Source organism: Scylla paramamosain, chromosome 38 (genome assembly GCF_035594125.1).
Source record: "Scylla paramamosain isolate STU-SP2022 chromosome 38, ASM3559412v1, whole genome shotgun sequence".
Taxonomy (NCBI): domain Eukaryota; kingdom Metazoa; phylum Arthropoda; class Malacostraca; order Decapoda; family Portunidae; genus Scylla; species Scylla paramamosain.
In genome coordinates this window covers 10,973,735-10,996,234 of record NC_087188.1, presented here as the reverse complement: position 1 = coordinate 10,996,234, position 22,500 = coordinate 10,973,735, and the positions used below count along the sequence as shown (strand labels likewise).

At 38.5% G+C, this 22,500-nt stretch overlaps 2 protein-coding genes across 4 annotated transcripts in view; one reads left to right on the top strand and one right to left on the bottom strand.

Moving 5' to 3' along the window:
* The window catches only part of LOC135091758 (carbonic anhydrase-related protein 10-like), a 116,868-nt gene that overhangs the window by 49,772 nt on the left and 44,596 nt on the right, over positions 1-22,500 (top strand). The gene's annotated exons all lie outside the window — the stretch shown is intronic.
* Positions 6,331-11,031, bottom strand: LOC135091757 (uncharacterized). 3 transcript variants are annotated; one of them, XR_010262640.1, is made up of 2 exons: positions 7,775-11,031; positions 6,331-7,174 (listed from the first exon to the last, which is right to left on the bottom strand). XR_010262640.1 is itself a non-coding variant. In XM_063989691.1 (2 exons), the coding sequence occupies exons 1-2, from the start codon at positions 8,394-8,396 to the stop codon at positions 6,815-6,817; spliced, it is 603 nt and encodes a 200-aa protein (XP_063845761.1). In that variant the 5' UTR covers positions 8,397-8,411; the 3' UTR covers positions 6,779-6,814. The 3 variants fall into 3 exon arrangements, 1 of the variants encoding a protein (XP_063845761.1); XR_010262641.1 differs by having other exon boundaries at positions 6,331-7,168; XM_063989691.1 differs by having other exon boundaries at positions 6,779-7,174; positions 8,154-8,411.

The window sequence follows — 22,500 nt, the reverse complement described above, 5'->3', positions numbered from 1 at the left end:
AGGGAAAGAAGAGCACAAGGTCACAAGAGACAAACAAGTGAGGAAAATATGCTTTGTTTAGCGGAAAATTTACCAGTCTTACTTTTGTGCTCTTTGGTTCTAATTATTTTATATTTTATTCAAGGGTTGACTTTAATATTCATACCTTTTCTTATTATTTTTTTTTCCCGACTTACCTGAGAATTAATTAAGTATGTTGTTTTGTACCTTTGCTTGTTGTTCTCTTGTTTTTCTTCGAGTGTTTTGTTGAGTTTCCTTGTTTTTCGTTTTCTTTTCATATTTATTCGTAGGTGTTTTTCAATCTTTCTCTCGTCCTGTCTCTTCTTTCTCTTCTATTTCCTTCCTCTTAATTATAACTTTGCTTTAGGTTAATCTTCTCCTTCCTACTTATTGGGATTATTTCTCCTTCTTTTACTTCTTTTTTCTTCCTTATTTCGTTTTCTCTTTTATTTAATTTTTCCTTAGATTTTTTTGTTTCTCCTCTTCCTCCTTTTCCTCCTCCTCCTCCTCCTCTAAAGCACACAGAGAAAGGTACGTAACACTTGATGCCACTCCTCCTCCTCCTCCTCCTCCTCCTCCTCCTCCTCCTCCTCCTCCTCCTCCTCCTCCTCCTCCTCCTCTTCTTTTTTTTTCTTGTGTATTATTCCTCCATCCCTCCTCCACACACTTCAACCTTTATAATTTTTCTATTTTCCTCCTTTTTTTTCTCCTTTCTTTGTTCTTTTTTTTCTTTTTTCTCTTCTTTTTATTTCTCTTCTTTTTTTTTGTTTCAGAACATCAAAAACATTTTATTTCATGTGGCAGTAAATTTTCCCTACAGTCATCTCTCTCTCTCTCTCTCTCTCTTCTCTTCTCTCTCTCTCCTCTCTCTCTCTCTCTCTCTCTCTCTCTCTTCTCTCTCTCTCTTCTCTCTCTCTCATTTTCTCTCATCTTATTTTCTCTAAACACAACTAAAGAAGAAAAAAGTGGTCCAGAGAGAGAGAGAGAGAGAGAGAGAGAGAGAGAGAGAGAGATGAGAGGAAGGAAAACAGATGCCACGCAGATGAGTAACCTGAGAGAGAGAGAGAGAGAGAGAGAGAGAGAGGAAGAGAGAGAGAGAGAGAGAGAGAGAGAGAGAGAGATTACAAGGGTACGAAGATGTGAGAGGAGGAGATCTAGGGAGATGGAGTTAGAGAGGAAAGTACTACAAAAGGAGGAGGAGGAGGAGGAGGAGGAGGAGGGTGGAATAACAGGAAAAGGAGGATGCTAGAAAGACGAGGTAAAGAAGGAAGGAATGAGAAGAGGAGGAGGATAGGAGGAGAATACAAAGGAATACAAAGGAAGGCCAAACAGCAACAGACCTTTTGGACGAGGAGGAGGAAGAGGAGGACAGAAAGGAGGCTGCGAATTAAATGTGATACTAAACAGGAAGAAAAAGGAAGAGGTGGAGGAGGAGGAGGAGGAGGAAGACAGAAGAAGAGAGTAGTATAGAGTGAGAGAGAAGAAGGAGGAGAAATAATTGGAGGAGAATCGGAGAGAGAGAGAGAGAGAGAGAGAGAGAGAGAGAGAGAGAGAGAGAGAGAGAGAGAGAGAGAGAGAGTGGTGGTGTTTGCTGTGCCTTTCTGCCTCTCTGCCTTGCATTCATTACGTGGTTTGAGCGCCGCCTCCCGTTTTCTTTCATCTCTCTCAGCATGTGTAACTTAGTTTTCAGCTTCCTGGCTCTTCCCTCCTCCTCCTCCTCTTCCTCCTTACCTCATGTGCTAGTAACGTTTCTCGCTTTAATGTCTCTCTCTCTCTCTCTCTCTCTCTCTCTCTCTCTCTCTCTCTCTCTCTCTCTCTCTCTCTCTCTCTCTCTCTCTCTCTCTCTCTCTCTCTCTCTCTCTCTCTCTCTCTCTCGTTCCCTTAGAGACAGCTCTCATTCTCAGTTTGTTTTGGTTATTCCCTCGACGACAATCAATATCTCTCTCTCTCTCTCTCTCTCTAGTAAGTTTAGACAGACTCTCTGCTCTTGTCTCAATTTTTCTCGTCTTTCTTTTTTTCTTTATTCTCTCTCTTTTTCTTCATTGTATATGCGTGTATCTTTATTTACTTATTCATTTTTATCCTCCTTGCTTCGTCTAGTCTGCTCTTTGTCCTGTGAAAGTTGTTTGTTGTTGTTGTTGTTGTTGTTGTTGTTGTTCTTTTTATGAATAATTGATGTTTTCTTTCTTATTTTCATTTACTTTTCATCTCTTCATTTATTCATCTGTTAATATATTTACTGTTTAATCAATTTCTATCTGATCTTGTAGTTAGAGTGTGTGTGTGTGTGTGTGTGACGTGCATACACACAAACCATGTCGACACGAGAATATCAAGTCTCTCTCTCTCTCTCTCTCTCTCTCTCTCTCTCTCTCTCTCTCTCTCTCTCTCTCTCTCTCTCTCTCTCTCTCTTATACACAAGTTTTCTTCTTCAAAAATTCTTCAGAACGTTATTTTTTTCTTTTTTTATCTCAAGATTATTTTGACCTTAACCACGGCACGCAATTTTCTCTTTTTACTCTCACCGTGTTTGAACGTAAGAATTCCACCCTGTAAATGCGTGCGTGTGCGTGTGCGTGCGTGCGTGCGCATGTGTCCTTTAATAAGACTGATAACTGGCTGCCCTCCTTATATTTTCTTCTCCTTCCTTTTCTTTTGTCTCTCCTTGTTTGGGTTGGACATTTAAGTATTGTTATCTATCTTTAACTGTCTTTAACTCTTTTCCCGTAACTCTTTTCCTTCACGGGCTCCTTTTATTTTCCTCCCTCCTTTCTTTCTTTCGTGTTTCGTCTTTCTGCCCTCACCATCACTATTTTCCTTATTTTCGTTGTCTCTGGTAATAGAGTATAGCGTTTCTTTCATATCTTCTTTGTTTGCAAGAGACATTTGGCTATTTTTAATCACTTATTCATCCATTTGCTTCATTCATTATCGACTAAACATCACCTTTATCTTTATCTCCCTTCACCATCACTATCTTATCTCGTTACCGGTATCATCTTCGTTTTCTTCATTATCTCCTTTCATCTCTTTATCCTTTAACTATAACTATCTTAACTATTTAACTATCTTTTTTAAATATCTACATGTACCTTCATTCTGCGTCCTTACCTTCGTTATCCTTTTAACTATCTACATGTACTTTCATTCTGCGTCCTTACCTTCGTTATCCTTTTAACTATCTACATGTACTTTCATTCTGCGTCCTTACCTTCGTTATCCGCTGCGGTAATAAAGTTGAGCCAATCTTGCGTTCAGTATCTGAGTCTTCCTAGCGAGCGAGCACTAAACACGTCACCTTCCGGTCCTCGATAAATGCAAAACGTTGGTGGACATTTACATTTTTATTTTTATCCAAAACTTCAAAGGCTGTAATGTTTATACACGTTTTTTTTTTTTTGTAGTTATTTTAGTGTCTTATTTTATTTTATCTTTTATACCAACATTGTCTGTGTGTTTGTGTGTGTGTGTGAGTGTGTTTGTGTGTTTGTGTGTCTGTGAGCATACTAGATCCATTTTTTTTTTCTTTTTGTTTGTTTGCCTTTTTTTTTTGGGTGGAGGGGCAGCAGCAGCAACATCAGCACACAATTCCTGTTTTCCGTTCTGCTGCCACAATTCAGCGATGGGTTTTCATATCAGTTTCGTGTTCCGCTGCGTGCAATGCTCCGCCCTCCACTCCCCTGCCTCGCTTGGAATTTTCGTGCACGTTCATTCTACATCATTACATTTATTTAAGTTTCCCTTCCCGTTGACTTCTCTTATTGGTTTGGTGTTCGGTTGAGGCTTTCCGGCTTGAAATCTGCATTCATTTTATTTTATTTTTTTAGTTTTTGTTGTTACACCTGAATATTGTGTGTACCTTATATTTTATCTAAGTTACTCTTTTTAATTGATTTTTCATATTGATTTTATGTTTGTTTTCAGCTTTCCTGGTTCAAATTTGCGTTTATTTTTACTTAACATCGTCCAGTTTTAGTTAAATTCCCTTTGAATATCATGTTTCTTCTGAAAAACGTTAAATTTTCATTAACTCTTCATATTGATTTGTTGTTTTCAGCCCTTCGTCTTGAAATTAATGTTCATTTTTACGTATTATCGTTCATTTTTAGTTAAACTCCTTCTTAGATATTGTATCCGTAACTTAATTTAATCTAAGTTTCCATTTTGATTGATTTTATTATTAATTTCATGTATATTTTCAGTTGTCGGGCTCAAATTTGTTTGTTTTCACCCATATCATTCAGTTTTAGTTAATTTTCCTTTTAAATATTGTGTTTATTTTATGTATCTCTCAAGTCCTTCAGCTTTTGTGTGGCTTTCCTATTGATTTAGTTTTCATAAGCTAATAACTCCATTTCCTTTAATTTTCCGAGTTAAAATTTTCGTTGATTTATATAAAGGAAATTGGAGATAGGAGGAATCAAGTTAGATTTTAGAGTAAAGAAAAACCTTGGGATTTTTTAAAGTATAAGTATGTAGAAAGTACTTTTAAGTAGTTGACTCATGTATATTAGATTCACCATCAAGACTGACTTACGTAAAAGAGCAACGAGAATTGATGCTTTTTTTGGTAGGGATTGTAAAGTACTTCCCTATTTTTTCCTTTGTGCTGCGAGGAAACATTAGTCATTTACATATCCCTTTTTTTCCACCGAGGTTGATTCAGACGAACAAAAAAGACTCACTGGATAGGGTGAAAGAAAACGTGGGGGCATTTTTTTCTTTCATTTTCTCTCTTTTTCTCGTATTTATATACAGTCCTAGAATGATTTGTTAGGGAAGGTCTGTCAGAGAGGCTATACTGAACGAACCTTAACGTGTGTGTGCGTGTGTGTGTGTGTGTGTGTGTGTGTGTGTGTGTGTGTGTGTAGGCGTAGCTATTCATTTCCTCAGTTTATAATATCATACTGACAACAATAAGTATACGCACCATCGATCTACACACACACACACACACACACACACACACACGGGCCATCACTCACCACGGGGACTTTCAATTTTAGCAGTGAACCAACCGGGACAAAAATGAGCAGGACGCGGCGCACTGATCCCACCAAAGTTTCAGCGAGTGTAAATAACTTTCACACTGTCTGTTTCCCGGCCCGCCGCGCCACTGACAATGGAGAGAGAGAGAGAGAGAGAGAGAGAGAGAGAGAGAGAGAGAGAGAGAGAGAGACCAAAGGTGCATTATCACAAACAAAAAAGGCATTTACAAATCCCTTTAAAGAGAGAGAGAGAGAGAGAGAGAGAGAGAGAGAGAGAGAGAGAGAGAGAGAGAGAGAGAGAGAGAGAGAGAGAATAAAACTGAAAAAAAATAGAAAAATAAGAGACAAATAAGCAAAAATCACACACGGGAACAAACTAACGTACAGACAGACAGACGTACAGAAACTCTCCCCCACCCGTGTACTCGTCAGATAATCCATGTCATTAGTTCCCCAGGTGAGGCTGAGCACAGGTAAGCAGCAGGAACTCGCAAACCAACCCTTGCATTCATTTGTTGACGCTCGCTTGGGCTGGAAATCGTATTGTAATTGGGCTTTTTTTTTTCTCTCAATGGGCGAGAGTTAGTGAAGGAAACGTATATGAAGGAAGAAAATTATTATAGATTTTATGCATTTTATTTATTTGTTTATTTATTAATAGTTATTTTTGGGGGAGAATATATTTTTTCTAGCTAATAAAAGAAAACGTAGATTGAGATGCGAAAAATTATCATGATTTTTTTTTTTGGCATAATGTACATCATTTACTATCTGAAATACTGGTAATTAAATTTTTTTCTGTCATTATTATTATTTTTTTGTGGCATACTGTGTTTAATTTCGATGCACATTAAGAGTTTTAGTTATTTGCTACATTAAATATTCGTACTTTGCATATTTCTATTGTCTGTGTTATTCTTTATTATCACTTATCCATTATGCTTAAATAAACGAGGTGATTATCATGAGATAGAATAAAACTATCATAGCTGACTTTTTTTTCGCTATAATCGTCTTTAAACTCAAAATAGACAGAAGCTTAATCGAATGTTGCGTAGAATATTCTTGTTTGAAGTGTTTCGTCCGATCTTTTTAAACACTATTACTGAAAATGTCATGGGATAGAAGAAAACTATCACAGATTTTATTTATTTTTCTTTTCGCCATAATCTTCTTTGAATTCAATATACAAAAGAATCATAGATGAATGTTAATTAGAATATTCATATGCAGTGCTTTTTTTTTACGGATTTTTAAACACCATTTTTATAACCTCTCCACTTCAAGATTTTCCGCCATAATCGTCTTTAAACTCAATATACAAAAGAGCAATAATCGAATGTGTAATAACTGCAGGATTGAGACGTAGTAAGAGATGGACTCCAGGGGTAACAATGTATTAAGGAGCGGCTACCCGCTTGCCGGCTGGAGCTGAACTGGCTCCATACAGAGAGAAGCTTCCGAAATCAACTAGTATGAACTAATACATAAACCAATACATAAAGCAGTGAATGACAAGTAGTACTTTGGTAGTAACAATTATAACACTCCTCCCTTTTTTAAAAAAAACTCAGGTTAGAAACCATAAAATCAAGTTTACAACCAAAATGTTAAAAAAGATACAGAAGATACTAAAACTTATCAATTAGAAAGACTAGAGAAAAAAAAATATTCGATACAAGTTATAAGAAACGCTAAAACCCGCAAAGACGAGACAAAAAACAAAATAAACATAGTAACTAAAACTAGCAAAAGTAATACAAAAACTCCAACAATTAAAATAGTTAACACAAGTGAAGCAAGAGACCTAACATTTTATTTCCAAGCTATCTGCAAACGATCTGGCTTCTGGCGCAGTCTCTCAGAACGGCGCAGTGTTTCCTCTCCAACGGCTGCTGTTGTGGCGGCAATCCAGGTTCGAACTCTTGACTTGAGGTTAACTCTCGTTCTTGAATTTGATCCGGCGCGTTGCTGTTGTGTGCTCCGGACTGCTTCGAAACTCCTGCCTTTAGGGGCGACACGCTGCCTGCCGGTGCCGAACCATGTTTCTGAATTCCTGCTCCATTTGTGAGGTCCATGGGAGGTGGTATGGCATCATCTGCGTTAACCGTCTCGCCCTCTATGCTTACTCTTCTCCTCACATAGTCGAGATGACGTCGTACAGTCCTCCCATCTAGCAACTGCACCTTGGAAAGAAACAGGACCGGATTTTTGGACAATTACGCCTGATAGCCATTTTTCCTGGAGAAAAGTTTACTACATAAACTAATTCTCCCACTTTAAATTCCCTATGCCGCGCTTTCTGATCATGGTAGTACTTTTGCATTTCTTGCTTCTTCATAACTCTATCCTGGACATCTGGATGCAGTAAGTCTAAACAAGTTTTTAATTTTCTTCCCACTAAAAGCTCAGCAGGGGAAACTCCTGTGGTAGTCTGAGGTGTTACTCGATACCGTAACAGAAACTTGCTAATTCTGGATTCCAATGAGCCTCCTGTTAATCTTTTAAGAGAATTTTTAAAAATTTGAACTGCCTTTTCCGCCAACCCATTGGATGCTGGATGGTAGGGAGATGTCTTTATGTGAATGATACCATTTTGTTTTAAGAAAGCTTCAAACTCTTCGCTACAAAATTGGTACCATTATCTGTTACCACCGTGTCAGGTAGTCCTTGTGACCCGAATGTAACTTGCAACTTTTCAATAGTTATAGATGAAGTGGCTGACTGTGTAGCGTGAACATCCATCCATTTGGAATGGGCATCTATGATGACGAGGAACATCTTACCCATAAACGGCCCAGCGTAATCCAAATGTAACCTGGACCAGGGTTTTAGTGGCCACTCCCATGGCTGCAAAGGAGCGTCTGGGGGAAGATTTCTCACTTGTTGGCACTGTGAACATAGTTGTACTGTTGACTCAACATCTTTATCTATATTGGGCCACCACACATGACTACGCGCAATACCTTTCATGCGCGAGACTCCTGGATGCGTTGCATGTAGCTCAGCCAACACATTTTTTCTAGCTATCTGAGGCACCACCACTCTTGATCCCCACAAAATTATTCCATCTTGGACACTTAATTCGTGCCTCCTTCTAAAAAAAGGCTGAAGTGTTTCCTCTGCTATATGTCCAGGCCAACCGTACAGAATGTGATCTCTTACCTTCGAGAGTGTTGAGTCCTTATCCGTCCATTGCCTTAACTCTCTCGACGTGACGGGTGTCTGGTCTAGTCTCTCCAACACGCATACCACATCACCGGGGACTGGAGTCACCTTGGGGAATTCAGGGAGAGGAAGGCGACTCAACCCATCAGCATGTACTATATTTTTCCCTGGTTTGTGGGTGATAGTGTATTCATACGCTGATAGTGTTAGCGCCCAGCGTTGGATACGACTTGATGCCATCACAGGCACTGGGCGAGTTTCATTAAACAGACTTTTAAGGGCTGATGGTCTGAAATGATCTCAAAATGGCGGCCATACAAGTAATTATGAAATTTCTTAACACCAAATATTATTGCCAAACCTTCTTTTCTCTACCTGAGCATACTTGCGTTCAGCTATGCTCAGGATCGGGATGCGAAAGCAATCGGTTTCTCCTCTCCAGACTCCAAACGGTGTGCAAGGACTGCTCCCAATCCGTATGGTGACGCGTCACAGGTGAGCAGGAGGGGCTTGCTGCTGTCATAATGCACCAACACCTTGGAGCTCGCCAACAGTTGTTTCGATGTGGCAAGGGCACGCTGCTGTTCTGGTCCCCATTGCCATTCCACGTCCCGTTGCAGTAATCTGTACAAGGGAGCAAATACTGTGGAGAGATTAGGAATGTATCTGCCATAATAATTAACAAGCCCCAAATACGCCTTTAGTTCAGTGATGTTGCTTGGTGTGGGTGCCTTTATAACAGCTTGAACCTTGTCCTCGGACGGGTGCAGCCCTTCCGCATTAATTTTATGTCCTAAATATGTTACTTCTGGTGCCTGAAACACACACTTCTTTAACTTCAGTTTCACCCCCGCGTCATCCATACGCCTCAAAACTTCTGTCAGGTTACTCAGATGTTCCCTTTCCGTCTTCCCTGTCACTAATACATCATCCAAGTACACCACCACGTGAGGGATACCTTGCAGTAAGTTCTCCATAACTCTCTGGAATATTCCTGGCGCCGAGGAGACTCGTATGGTAAGCGATTATATACGAATAACCCCTTATGTGTATTTATCGTTACATATTTTTTTGATTCCTCTTCCAGTGGTAGTTGTGAATAAGCATGTGACAGGTCTAATTTTGAAAAAGTCTTCCCTCCTGACAAATTTGCTAATAAATCCTCAACCTTCGGTATCGGGTAACTGTCCACTCTAGACACGCGGTTCACAGTCATCTTGTAGTCCCCACAAATACGTATGGATTTGTCTCCCTTAACTATCGGGACTATTGGCGCCGCCCACTCTGAGAACTGCACAGGTTCAATTACTCCATCGTTAACTAGCCGTTCCAACTCGTGCTCCACTTTGTCTTTCAAGGCGTAGGGCAACGGGCGAGCTTTGAAAAACTTGGGTTGTGCCTCCTTATCCACATGTAGGGTCGCCTTTGTGTTTCTGATGAGACCCAACTCCTCTTTGAAAACATTACTAAAACTGCGAATGACCTTATCACACTCTGACCGACAACTATAAACTGCAGCCCAGTCTAGCTTAATTTGTTTCAACCAGTTTCTCCCCATCAAACTCGGGCCGTCTCCATCCACTACCACCAACGGCAGAACTTTCGACTGGTTGTTATAATTAACCTCCACATTCACTTCCCCCATCACTTTCAATAAGTCTCCACTGTAGGTGCGTAACACTACGTCGGAATACTCGAGCACCGGCTTGCACGTATCCTTCCAGCTTTCTTCATACACTTTCTGACTTATAATGGACACCGCAGCACCAGTATCCACTTCCATGGGAATAGCCACCTTGTTAACTTCTGGGTGAACAATCACAGGTGGTTCACGAGCCCCCCGCACTGTATACAAGGTGTATTCTTCCCCAGTTGTCTCACCGTCCTCCTCTTCACCTCAATCTTGTGCATTTTCCTTTCCATGTCTGCTTTATTTCGACACATCCTTGCCAAGTGTCCCACTTTCTTACATTTAAAACAGGTAGCACGTGCAAAATGACAGCTAGGAGCCACATGCGGACCCCCACACCTGTAGCACTGTGGTCGAGGATTCGTTCGCACCCACGGTGTCTCTTGAATTTTTCTTCCTTCCCCGCGCCTCTCCTGAATCTTGTTCACTTGACTGCTGCGGTACTCCCCAGCCTGTTGTAGGTCTTCAGTGTCTTTTGCCGCAGCCTCCATAGCCAGAGCAGTTGCCTCTGCCTTCTTGAAGTCCAAATTCCCATCTGCCAACAACCTTGCTTGTATTTTTCGGTCGTCAATTCCACACACCAGACGATCTCGTAACATGTCAGGTAGTTGGTTTCCGTACGCACAGTGCTCCGCTAATTTCCGAAGGTCAGTAATGTAAGAAGACACAGATTCAGTTGGTTGCTTGAATCGTGAGTTGAATTTGAAGCGCTTCATGATTACTGACGGTTTCGGGCACATGTGATTCTCCAACAGCACTTTGAGGTCACTGTACGACTTGTCGGCTGGCTTCTCTGGTAGGCAGAGTGACCTTATCACTTCGTAGGTTCTTGCTCCACAAACAGCCAATAAAGTAGATTTCTTTTTTTCTCTTCAATAATGTCGTTGGCTTCAAAAAATGCTCCAGCCGCTCCACATATTGAGTCCACACCTCGGCATCCTGGTTAAATTCTTCTACTTTGCCAATAAATCCCATCCTCGTCGCCAATGTAATAACTGCAGGATTGAGACGTAGTAAGAGATGGACTCCAGGGGTAACAATGTATTAAGGAGCGGCTACCCGCTTGCCGGCTGGAGCTGAACTGGCTCCATACAGAGAGAAGCTTCCGAAATCAACTAGTATGAACTAATACATAAACCAATACATAAAGCAGTGAATGACAAGTAGTACTTTGGTAGTAACAATTATAACAGAATGCTACGTAAAATATTCTCACCTGCTGTGTTTTCTATCCGACTGTAAAGTATCATTCCTGAAAAAAAAAGTCGACTTTCTGCTCAGAACTTTTAAGGTTAACTCAAAGTGTGTGGAATTCAGACCCACTTGACGTGATCTTTTCGGATAATTCCAGGGCCAAAATGGACTCAGACTGACACCATCAAATATTCCAGGCAAAAATTAAAGAATAAACAAGAAAGCATGGAATGAACATGTATTATACAGGCGAACAAAAGGGAGCGAGAGGGAAGGAAGACGGGAACAAGACGGGAAGCAAATGTCACGGTAGATTTCTGTCCTCCCATGAAAAAAATACTGAGGTCGAAAATTGGCAGAGAGTACCAAAGATGGACGTTTGGAAATACCAGGAAATACCAGAGCGTATCTTAGGATCAGCAACCAGGGTAGAACAAGAAATAACGGGTTCAAGCTTGAAAAATTTAGGTTTAGAAAGGAGATAGGAAAAAATTGGTTCTCAAATAGTGTGGTAGATGAGTGGAACGGACTCAGTAATCATGTAGTTAGTGCTAGGACACTAGAGAGCTTTAAGAGAAGATTAGACAAGTTTATGGATGGGGATAGCAGATGGAAATAGGTAGGTGTGTTTCATACAGGGACTGCCACGTGTAAGCCTGGTCGCTTCTTGCAAGTTCCCTTATTTCTTATATATATATATATACTCGTATATATATATATATATATATATATATATATATATATATATATATATATATATATATATATATATATATATATATATATATATATATATATATATATATATATATATATATATATTCTTTCACTACTTTTTGTAGTATTTTTTTTATATGTTGTGTTGAGTGACACTTTGTACCTTCGTTCTTGCTAATGAGAGTGTTCTTTTAGTGTATTACATTTATGCATCTATTGTTTCATTCGGACAAAATGTTTTAGTATCGATTCTGTTTTTATTCATTATTTATTGGCAAATATTACAATTTTGTGAAAAAAAAAAATATACAGTTTGTATACGCACTTTGTCAATAAGCGACCACTACTACTATAAGAACACAAGAACATAAGAAATAAGGGAAGCTGCAAGAAGCGACCAGGCTTACACGTGGCAGTCCCTGTATGAAATATACCTACCTATTTCCACCTATTATCCCTATCCATAAACCCGTCTAATCTTCTCTTAAAGCTCCCTAATATTCTAGCACTAACAACATGATTACTGAGTCCGTTCCACTCATGTACCACTCTGTTTGAGAACCAATTTCTCCCTATCTCCTTCCTAAACCTAAATTTTTCAAGCTTGAACCCGTTATTTATTGTTCTATTCCGGTTGCTGATCCTAAGAATTTTGCTTACATCCCCCTTGTTATAACCCTTATACCACTTAAAGGCAGGTCTATCAGGTCCCCTCTTAACGTACTCTAAAGAATGTAAATTTAACAGCTTCAGTCTCGCCTCGTAAGAAATACTATACTTTTGTTGGGTGAATTGTATGAGGTGAATGAAAAGAAAACAGTAAGAAGAACTGTCAGGCATAACTCTCCCCTGCAAACCCTCGTGAATGTACATATGTCTTCTTTATTATCTTCTTTGTTTATTGTTGCTGCGTAAAATGTGAGAAATAAATGCTGAAAAAACAGTTGACAGTTAGAACAATCAGCGTCTTTCCTGCCCTGCCTCTGAGCCTTCGTGAATGTATGTATGTACGTGTGTGAGTGTGTGCTTTGTTCATATTTCTTCCCCGTATACCTTTGTTGCGTTGAATGAATGAAGAAATGAATGAACAGAAAGAAGGTGATAGCTGGAACAGTTTGCCTCGAGTCGACCCTGCATCTGAGCCTTCATGAATGCCGTGTTTGTTTGTTTGTTTGTTTGTTTGTTTGTTTTTATACTTTTTACTACTTTTTTATATATTTTTTTTACTTCTTATTCTTCTATTTTATATATATATATATATATATATATTTTTTTTTTTATTTTGCTGAGTTAAATATGTATGAGATTAATAGAAATAAAATAGGTGACAATTTCAACAATCAGACATATTTTTTATACTACTTTTTTATATTTTTTTTACTTATTCTTCTACTTTTTTATACTTTTTTTATAATTTTGCTGAGTTAAATAAAAGTGAGATTAATAAAAAGAAAATAGTTGACAATTTCAACAATCAGACTCGACCTTCTATCTCAGCCTTCGTGAATAAAAGAAATGGCAAAAAATATATATACGTAAAAAGGCAGAGTATAGTGATGAGTGAACGAAAGAATTGCTGAAATCCTTCCTGAAAAAAAAAAAAAAAAAAGTTATGGGTTAAAAAAAAAATTCGCTCCTGAAACATTGCGAAAAAAAAAGTTACAAATGTTAAAAAAAAAAAATTGATGGTCTTCCCAGAATTTTGTAAGAATTATAGAAATTAAAATAAAGGAAAAATCGGAAGCCTTCCCTCAAAAATAGACATGGTGACAAGAATGAAAAAAAATAAATATAGGTCACGAAAAAAAGAGAGAGAAAAATTATGTTGAAATAGTGGGGAGAGAGAGAGAGAGAGAGAGAGAGAGAGAGAGAGAGAGAGAGAGAGAGAGAGAGAGAGAGAGAGAGAGAGAGAGAGAACTAGGTAAAATATAAAAAAAATAAAGAATACTGAAATGTACCCAAAAAACATTAAAAAAATGTAATAGAAAAAGAAGAAAAAAACAAAGAAATTATGAAAAAATAAAAAAAAGCGCTAAAAAAATCATAGAAAGAAAGAACAGCAAAAAAAAAAAGAAATACGAGGCAAAATACGAAAAAACGAAATATACGAAAAAAAAAAATCTGAGAACGAAAAAATATATATAAAAAAACTACGCAGATTATGAAATACGAAAAAAAGGAAAAATAAATAAAACAAAAAAGTGAAAAAAGCACCCAGAAAACAGTCAAATTTCCCCTGCGCAGCAAGAGACGCAGCGTTAGTGAGCGTGTGTGTTGACTTATTGAGTACTGAGGTCAGCGTGTGTCTGGGGAGGGGCAAAGGGAGGTCCAGACAACAGCCATGGGTCAGGGGTCGCAACAAAGAGGTCACACTGATCTAACTGAGGTCACACAGGTCTTGTTGGCTCGTATTAATAAACAGGACAACTTGGGGAGGAACCTTAGAGAGAGAGAGAGAGAGAGAGAGAGAGAGAGAGAGAGAGAGAGAGAGAGAGAGATGGGCTGGGTACAATATAGTAGATTAGATAGGTAAAGAGAGAGAGAGAGAGAGAGAGAGAGAGAGAGAGAGAGAGAGAGAGAGAGAGAGAATACAAGGTTAGAGAGGAAATAATATTTGTCCATTGTATCTATTAAATAATAACCACTCTTGTCTAGTTTCTCTCTCTCTCTCTCTCTCTCTCTCTCTCTCTCTCTCTCTCTCTCTCTCTCTCTCTCTCTCTCTCTCTCTCATATAAATCTCAGTGAACACATCGGTAATTTAGTTGCAATGACGCCAGAAACTAAACTATCACCTTTAAAGCGAGCGAGCGAGCGAGCGAGAGAGAGAGAGAGAGAGAGAGAGAGAGAGAGAGAGAGAGAGAGAGAGAGAGAGAGTAGCAAAGGTCAGTCTCTAGAGGGCAGTGTGCTGGCTCAGGTAAAAATGATATTCCGGTACACACCTGTTAATTAATTGAAAGTACAGGTGTCAGGGTGAGGAGGTAATGAAGCCGTACAGTAGTAGTAGTAGTAGTAGTAGTAGTAGTAGTAGTAGTAGTAATGGGGGTGGTAATAATAATAATAATAATAATAATGATAATAATAATAATGCTAGTAGCGGTAGTAATAGTAGTAGTTGTAGTAGTAGTAGTTGTAGTAGTAGTAGTAGTAGTAGTAGTAGTAGAGAGAGAGAGAGAGAGAGAGAGAGAGATTTTTGTGTCCTCATTCAATTAAAAGAGTTACTTTGTAGTACACTTTTCCCCTCTACCTCCTCTTCCTTCTGCTCCTCCTCCTCCTCCTCCTCCTCCTCCTCCTCCTCGTTCTCCTCCTCCTCTTCCTCCTCCTTCTTTTCCTTCCTGGTCATATTCTTCATATTGCGTAGTTTTCTTTACCTTCAATTTTTTTTCCTTCTTTTTTTCCTTCCGTCTTCCTTTTTCTTTTCGTAATATTTTTTCATATAAAGGAAATGACGCGTTTTTCTTCTTTTCCTTCAGTTTCCTCCTTCGTTTTGATCTCATTTTCTTTCCTTCTTCCCTTTCCTCTCTCTTCTAATTGCTCGTTATTTTTAGTAATGTTTCTTCATCTTCCCTTTACTTTCTATTTCCTTATTCTCCTTTTCCTCCTTATTCCTTCTTCTGATCCATCCTTTCTTCCTTTTATTTGTTCCTTACCATCAATAATAAATATTTCATTTTCTTCTTTCTGCTTCTTAATTTCCTGATTTTTCTGTTTTATTTTTTGTCTTTCTTACTCCTTTCCTTTGACTCTTATTCCTCTGTTTCCACCTCTTTTTGCTGTTCCTTTCTTCCTTATCTTTCCCCCTTCGTCCTTTCTTCATCAACAACACCACCACCACCACCACCACCAACAACAACAACAACAACAGTGGCTCACAAAACACAAGTATTATCTTTACTGCTGCAAAAAAATACAAAAGAATAATTTCAATACATAATCTTTCATACAACACCCATAGGGGGAAAAAAAAAGTACATAACATAACACACATAACCTAATCTTTCAAAGTGAGGCGATAAATTTGAAAAGGGGAGACCAGCAATCATAAATATGCCTTTACATAAACTTCTTTTTAAATACAATCTCTGATACAAGAGAATGAAAAGGGGATTAAATGTATAGATATATAAGCTAGTCCTTCAAAACGGGAAAAATTACAACAATAAATACAACACCAAATACATAAGCTCCTTTTCTATACAATCTCTGATATAGGGAGTGAAATGTTGAGATAAGAGAAAGGTTTCGCTCCCTAAAAAAAAAAAAAACGAGATGATAAATTTTGAACATAGAAGGACGACGATAAGAACCCCAATACACATTTTTTTTTTTCAAATACACAATAGAGGAAAATGAAAAAGGGAGTAAAATATAAAGAGATAAAAGGAATAACCCGTTCAGATCTAGATAAAATAGATATAAAAAATAACAACAAAAAATGGAAACCTGTAGACAAACCATTTTCTGTGCACAACCTCTGAAACTTGAGAATAAAAAAAAGAGATAAGAAAGATAAACGTCTATTTCTTCGGAACGAGATAAAATAAAAAAGAAAACGAATAACAACAACAAAGACGAACCTGTACGCAAACTCTTTATTCTTCTTTTCATACACAATCTGACACGGGAGGGTAAAAATGGAGCAAAACGTAACGAGACCTAGAAACAAAGAGACACATAAGCTTCCAGTCTTTCAAAACGAGTCAGGGCGTTTGAATAAAGAACCGTGTGTGAATTTAGCCGGCCGTGTCCAGCTGTCACATACACAAGGGCGCCTCCCATACACTGGTCTGCATTGTATATTTATTCATAGGCTGTGTTAATGGCCAAGGCAGAAGTGTGCTGCATTTTCCGCGCTGACGAGCCTCGATATTTGCTGCTACTGTTGATGCAGGGCGAGAGAGAGAGAGAGAGAGAGAGAGGTACTGTTTATTTTCGATATTTCCATGCTATCTACTTCGATGTTTATTTGTATATATGCATTTATTTCTCTCTCTCTCTCTCTCTCTCTCTCTCTCTCTCTCTCTCTCTCTCTCTCTCTCTCTCTCTCTCTCTCTCTCTCTCTCTCTCTCTCATGCCGTTCGCCCCGCGCCAATTTAGACAAACGGCGAATTGGAAAGTTTGTCTGGAAAACTTGACAACTTTTTGGAATGAAGCATGGAACGTGTTGCTTGGGAGAGTTGTGAGAGAGAGAGAGAGAGAGAGAGAGAGAGAGAGAGAGAGAGAGAGAGAGTGAGAGAGTGAGAGAGTGAGAGTGAGTTTCTCTTAATGAACGGTGGAGAAAACTTAATGAAAGAGATTAACTTTGCATAACAATAGTAGATAGGAAGCATGCAATTCTTAAATCTCACTTATTACAACTCTCTCTCTCTCTCTCTCTCTCTCTCTCTCTCTCTCTCTCTCTCTCTCTCTCTCTCTCTCTCTCTCTCTCTCTCTCTCTTAACAAGCTGGAATCCTCTTTTCCTTATTATTTTGTATTCTTAACTCTCTCTCTCTCTCTCTCTCTCTCTCTCTCTCTCTCTCTCTCTCTCTCTCTCTCTCTCTCTCTCTCTCTCTCTCTCTCTCTCTCTCTCTCTCTCTCTCTCTCCTAAATATAACGCCTCTCATCATCTCCATCATCTCATTTTCTCGCCTTTTTCCGTCTTTCATATTTCATCATTTCTCAAAAGTTCAGCGGAGGCATTTTTCATCATTATTTTTCCCTAGTATTCTTTCATTTCTATTATCATTAACTTTTTTTTTTCACTTCCGTCCATTTGTCTTCAATGTTCTGCAGTTCATATCTATGTTATTTTCTTTTTATTTGTGATTTTTCTTTTAATAATGTTAATTTATTCACATTTTCCTTCACCTTCCTTCAAGTTTCGTTAAAATTTCCATTCTTTTTTTCCTTCTTGTTTTTATTCCCATGCGTTCTGATTTTCCACATATTCTTATCTCTTCTATTTCTGAACCATTCAATAATCTTCTTTCTTGATTTTCTTTTTTTTTTTTTTTTTGGATGGTTTTCTCTGATCCAATTTCTTTTTTCGTTATTGCTTTCCAGTAATTATTTCATCATTAACCTTTCTATTCCTAAACGTTCAATAATTGATTTTAACCTATTCTTCTATCTGTTCCTTTTCTTTCTTTTTATCCCTCTCTCTTTCTACGTACGCACAATTTATCAGTATTATTCTTCTGTTATTTTCTGTTCCTTCTCTTTCCTTAATTTTTACATCCGAAGTTATTTTGTCTTACCGTGTGTTATGTGCGCACCGTTTTTCCTGTACCGTGCACCGTGTTACTGTTTCCTGCTCCGGACCATGCCCAGTATTATCTATTTCTTCAGGTGTACCGTTCCCTGTACCTCCAATCTTTCAGCTGTACCATGCCCCGTGTTACTGTTTCTGCTTTCATATCGTCACTGTACCCTCCATATCTTACGCTGTACCGTGTTCTGTAACCTCTATTTCCTCCCACTGTACCCTGCCCTGTACCGTATCCTGCTGTACCTTGCCTCCTGCCCACCAGTCTCGCTTCCCTCACTCGTTTTAACAATTACGCTACAAATAAACTCGACGCAGGAAAATGGTTTAACTTCCCGCAAGAGAAGGCGAGGCAGCTCCTTCTGTCTTGTAAGGCATGGTGGTGGTGGTGGTGGTGGCGGTAGTGGTGGTGGTGGTGGTGTGTGTGTGATTGTAAGATTAGGGTAAAATTGTACTAAGATAATCATAAGACTGACCTTGAACTTACTCCTGCAGAAAAGAAAGAAAGGGAGAAAGAAATTTAAGCTCTTCCTTCCTTGATCTTCCCTCTCCTTTCCTTCCTTCTCCTCCTCCTATTTTTTTTTTTTTTCATTGATATGCACCATATTGCGTCTTTCTCTTTCTCTTTTATTCCCTCCTCCTCCTCTTCCATTCTTCCACCTTACAATTCACCAAAAGTTAACCACCACCACTACCACCACTGCCACCACCACCACCACCACCACCAGGACCAAAACTAGCTACCTACGCAATCACGAGTCATCTTTTCATTAGCAAATCGGGCAATTTCGTGACCAGCTTCGTAAATAAAGAGGAAAATAGCATCTTTACATAATACCCAATGGTCTCTACGGGACTTCTCAGAGCGGGGGAGTGCTCAGGGAAATGACACCGCTCTTAAATCCCAACGGAGGAGGTGAGGGTAAAATTCCTGGTCTTTGGAGGGGAACACTCGCCCTTGTTAGCGGCAATGGAAGGTTCGGTGAGGTGATTAGGGCACCCTGCGTCATTAAGGCAAGGGATTTTTTGCCACTAATCACTGGAAAGGATTCGAACATAAGGATTAGCGTTCGAAAGTCTCAAATGAACCCTTTCTGGCTGCCTGGCTGACTGGGTAACTCTCTCTCTCTCTCTCTCTCTCTCTCTCTCTCTCTCTAAATGCTTAATGAATCTTTCGTTTGAAGCTTTTAACTCTTTTCACTCGACTCCTAAAAGCGATTTGAACCCCTTACAGTGTTACCAGATCCTCCTCTGCTAATCCCTCTCCCTCTCCCACTCTCACTCCCCTCTCACTCCCCTCACTCAAAACGCTGCTCTCTATCATACCACTCTCATATATTTTCCTTCACATCAGTTTCTCTTCTCTTCCTTTTTCCTCTCTTTTTTCACCTTTTCCTCTCTCTCTCTCTCTCTCTCTCTCTCTCTCTCTCTCTCTCTCTCTCTCTCTCTCTCTCTCTCTCTCTCTCTCTCTCTTCATGGTATATTTACACACGTTTCAGCGTTACGAGACAGACACACACACACACACACACACACACACACACACACACACACACACAGAGAGAGAGAGAGAGAGAGAGAGAGAGAGAGAGAGAGAGAGAGAGAGAGACATAACAGCAGGTAATATCGCAACATCTGGTACAGGTATGAGTGAGAGAGTGAGAGAGTGAGTGAGTGAGTGAGTGAGTGAGTGAGTGAGTGAGAGAGAGAGAGAGAGTGAGAGTAAATACGGGATAGATTTTTAACGTGTTGGAACAAACTAATGTACGCACACGACAAACATGTGCATGGTGAGATAGATTTGTGCGTTATTTCAACACACACACACACACACACACACACACACACACACACACACACACACACAGAGAGAGAGAGAGAGAGAGAGAGAGAAAGAGAGAGAGAGAGAGAGAACAAGACATCATTAATACTCATTTAATATTGCAAGGTTCAAACCATTGTCAACCTTGAAAAATATTCCTACATTGATTATTGTCACAACCACCACCACCACCACCACCACCACCACCACCACAGCCAAACATCTCCATCCTCCGCCACATTCACCACAATCACCACGTTCTTAACTTTTTGGCCCTGTGCATTGTGGGTCTGGAATAATTATTTGTAGTTTCCAGGTCAGGTGGTTTTAATATCGAAGCCTGGGCGATTTTAAGGTTATGTGTGTGTGTGTGTGTGTGTGTGTGTGTGTGTGTGTGTGTGTGTGTGTGTGTGTGTGTGTGTGTGTGTGTGTGAAGGTTATTCGTTTTCTGGTTTCAATTCTCGTTTATGTCTTACTTTAAAGGATGTGTTTATGTTTCTTGATGCAAATATTTACAGTATAAGAAATATTGGTGACTCCAGATGTATTTCACCCATTTTAAAGAATATTTGTCGCTGGTACATGATATCTTCCCACACTGCAGGTTATATTCCCACGCTACGAAATATTTTCCCACGCTACAGATATTTCTATGCTAAAAGAATATTTTCTCACCTGAAACAATGCTTTTCTAATCTATAAAATATTTTCCCACGTCCCAAAGCATTTTCCCACGATGCGAATAAAAAGTCACAAAACCAATGTCTATATTTTTTCGTGCCAAGAAAAGTTGCCCCGTTAATCCTTCATCATTCTGGATATTAAGTGAATAAATCAACAAACGCTTCTTTATACACACAAAAAACTACTTGTTATTTATTTCCATCGAGTTTATCCTGAAAAAAGGGGAATGTGTTAATGTAAACCAGGATACCTTTGCGTGTGATCCAGTATTTATTAAATGAAAACACCAGATATTTTTATGACCTCGCATTTGGTGTAAAAAACTGCACACTATAAATTAACCCCAAATTCATTTTCTTTTTATTTGCACTTTCTGGGGGAAAAAAAAGAGAAAAAACTTTGCGAAACAATTATAGAATGAACCGAAAGGCAAATTTACCAGCATTCCATTACACACACACACACACACACACACACACACACACACACACACACACACACACACACACACACACACACGGTAAAAACATTCTCACACTTTCTTAATTTCGGCTTGTGTTACAGTCTTCCTCCATTAATTACGTGTCATGTTATAGCTTTCCTTTTACTAATTACGTGTTGTGTTATGGAGCCCAGACAAGACTGCAGTGGTGGAAAGTTGTTGTTGTTGTTGTTGTTGTTGTTGTTGTTGTTGTTGTTATTGTTATTATTATTATTATTATTATTGTTGTTGTTGTTGTTTAATGTTGTTGTTGTTGTTGTTGTTGTTGTTGTTGCTGTTGTTATTACTACTATACTTTTACTACTATTACTAAGTTTACTATTACTGCTGCTATTACTACAAGTACTATGCGGTCAGTCTCAATATTATATTTAAGAATATATATATACTTCTGAGAAATCCACATTAACAATCAGTGACGTGAAGAGAGAGAGAGAGAGAGAGAGAGAGAGAGAGAGAGAGAGAGTCTTTCTTTCGCTTGTGGAGCACCATCATGGAGTTATTTTACGTCCGTGTGTGAAAATAAATAAATAAATAGATAATAAATACAGAAAATGTCATGATTAGGAGAAATTAGCATCATTATTCATCATATTTTCACTCTTGCGCTCCGTGAGAGTGATAGGAGGTGTGGTAATGGGAATAATGGTGGTGATAATGATGATAGTAGTAGTAGTAATTGTAGTAGTAATAGTGGTAGAGGTATGGGTTATATGGTAATAATGATGATGATGATGGTAATAGTAGTAGTAGTAGTAGTGATAATAGCAGTAAAGTAGTGCTAACAATAATAAAAGTAATAACAATAACCACATCAACAACAACAATAATAATAATAGTAATAATAATAATAATAATAATAATAATAATAATAATAATAATAATAACAATAATAATAATAATCAAGGCCACAATGTTTGCAAGGCTGTCAAGGTAAACACGCTAACCTTCACCTTGTATGCCGCACCTGTTTACACTCACCTGCTTCATGCTAATTAACACAGCAATAACTCTGCCAGGGAAAATTACCTATGAGATGGACGAACGACACGTGAAATAATGCATGAGTTTTCCGCACAATTATTATCACGAAATTGGATGCTTAAAAAAGAATAAATGAATAAATAAAATAATAATAAGAAATAAAGAAAAGATAATAATAATAATAGTTGAATATACGCTACACCTCTCGTTTTCTTTAGGTGTATGAAATATTTCCAACGGTCACTTCAATAAATAAATGAAGTATATGATTTTTTTTATTTTTCTCTCTCTTATCTAAATAGAAAAATGGAAAAGAAATATTGTACGTTTGCATAAAAGGAAAGCCAACAATATCACATAACATACATACACTACAACTCCCGTTTTTGTACTTGTGTTAAAGCATTTCAAAACGTTCACTCAGATAAATAAAAAGAAGTCTTGAATTTCTCTTCCATCTGAATATAAAATTTAAATAAAATAGTGCGCCATGATATTACAAATACGAG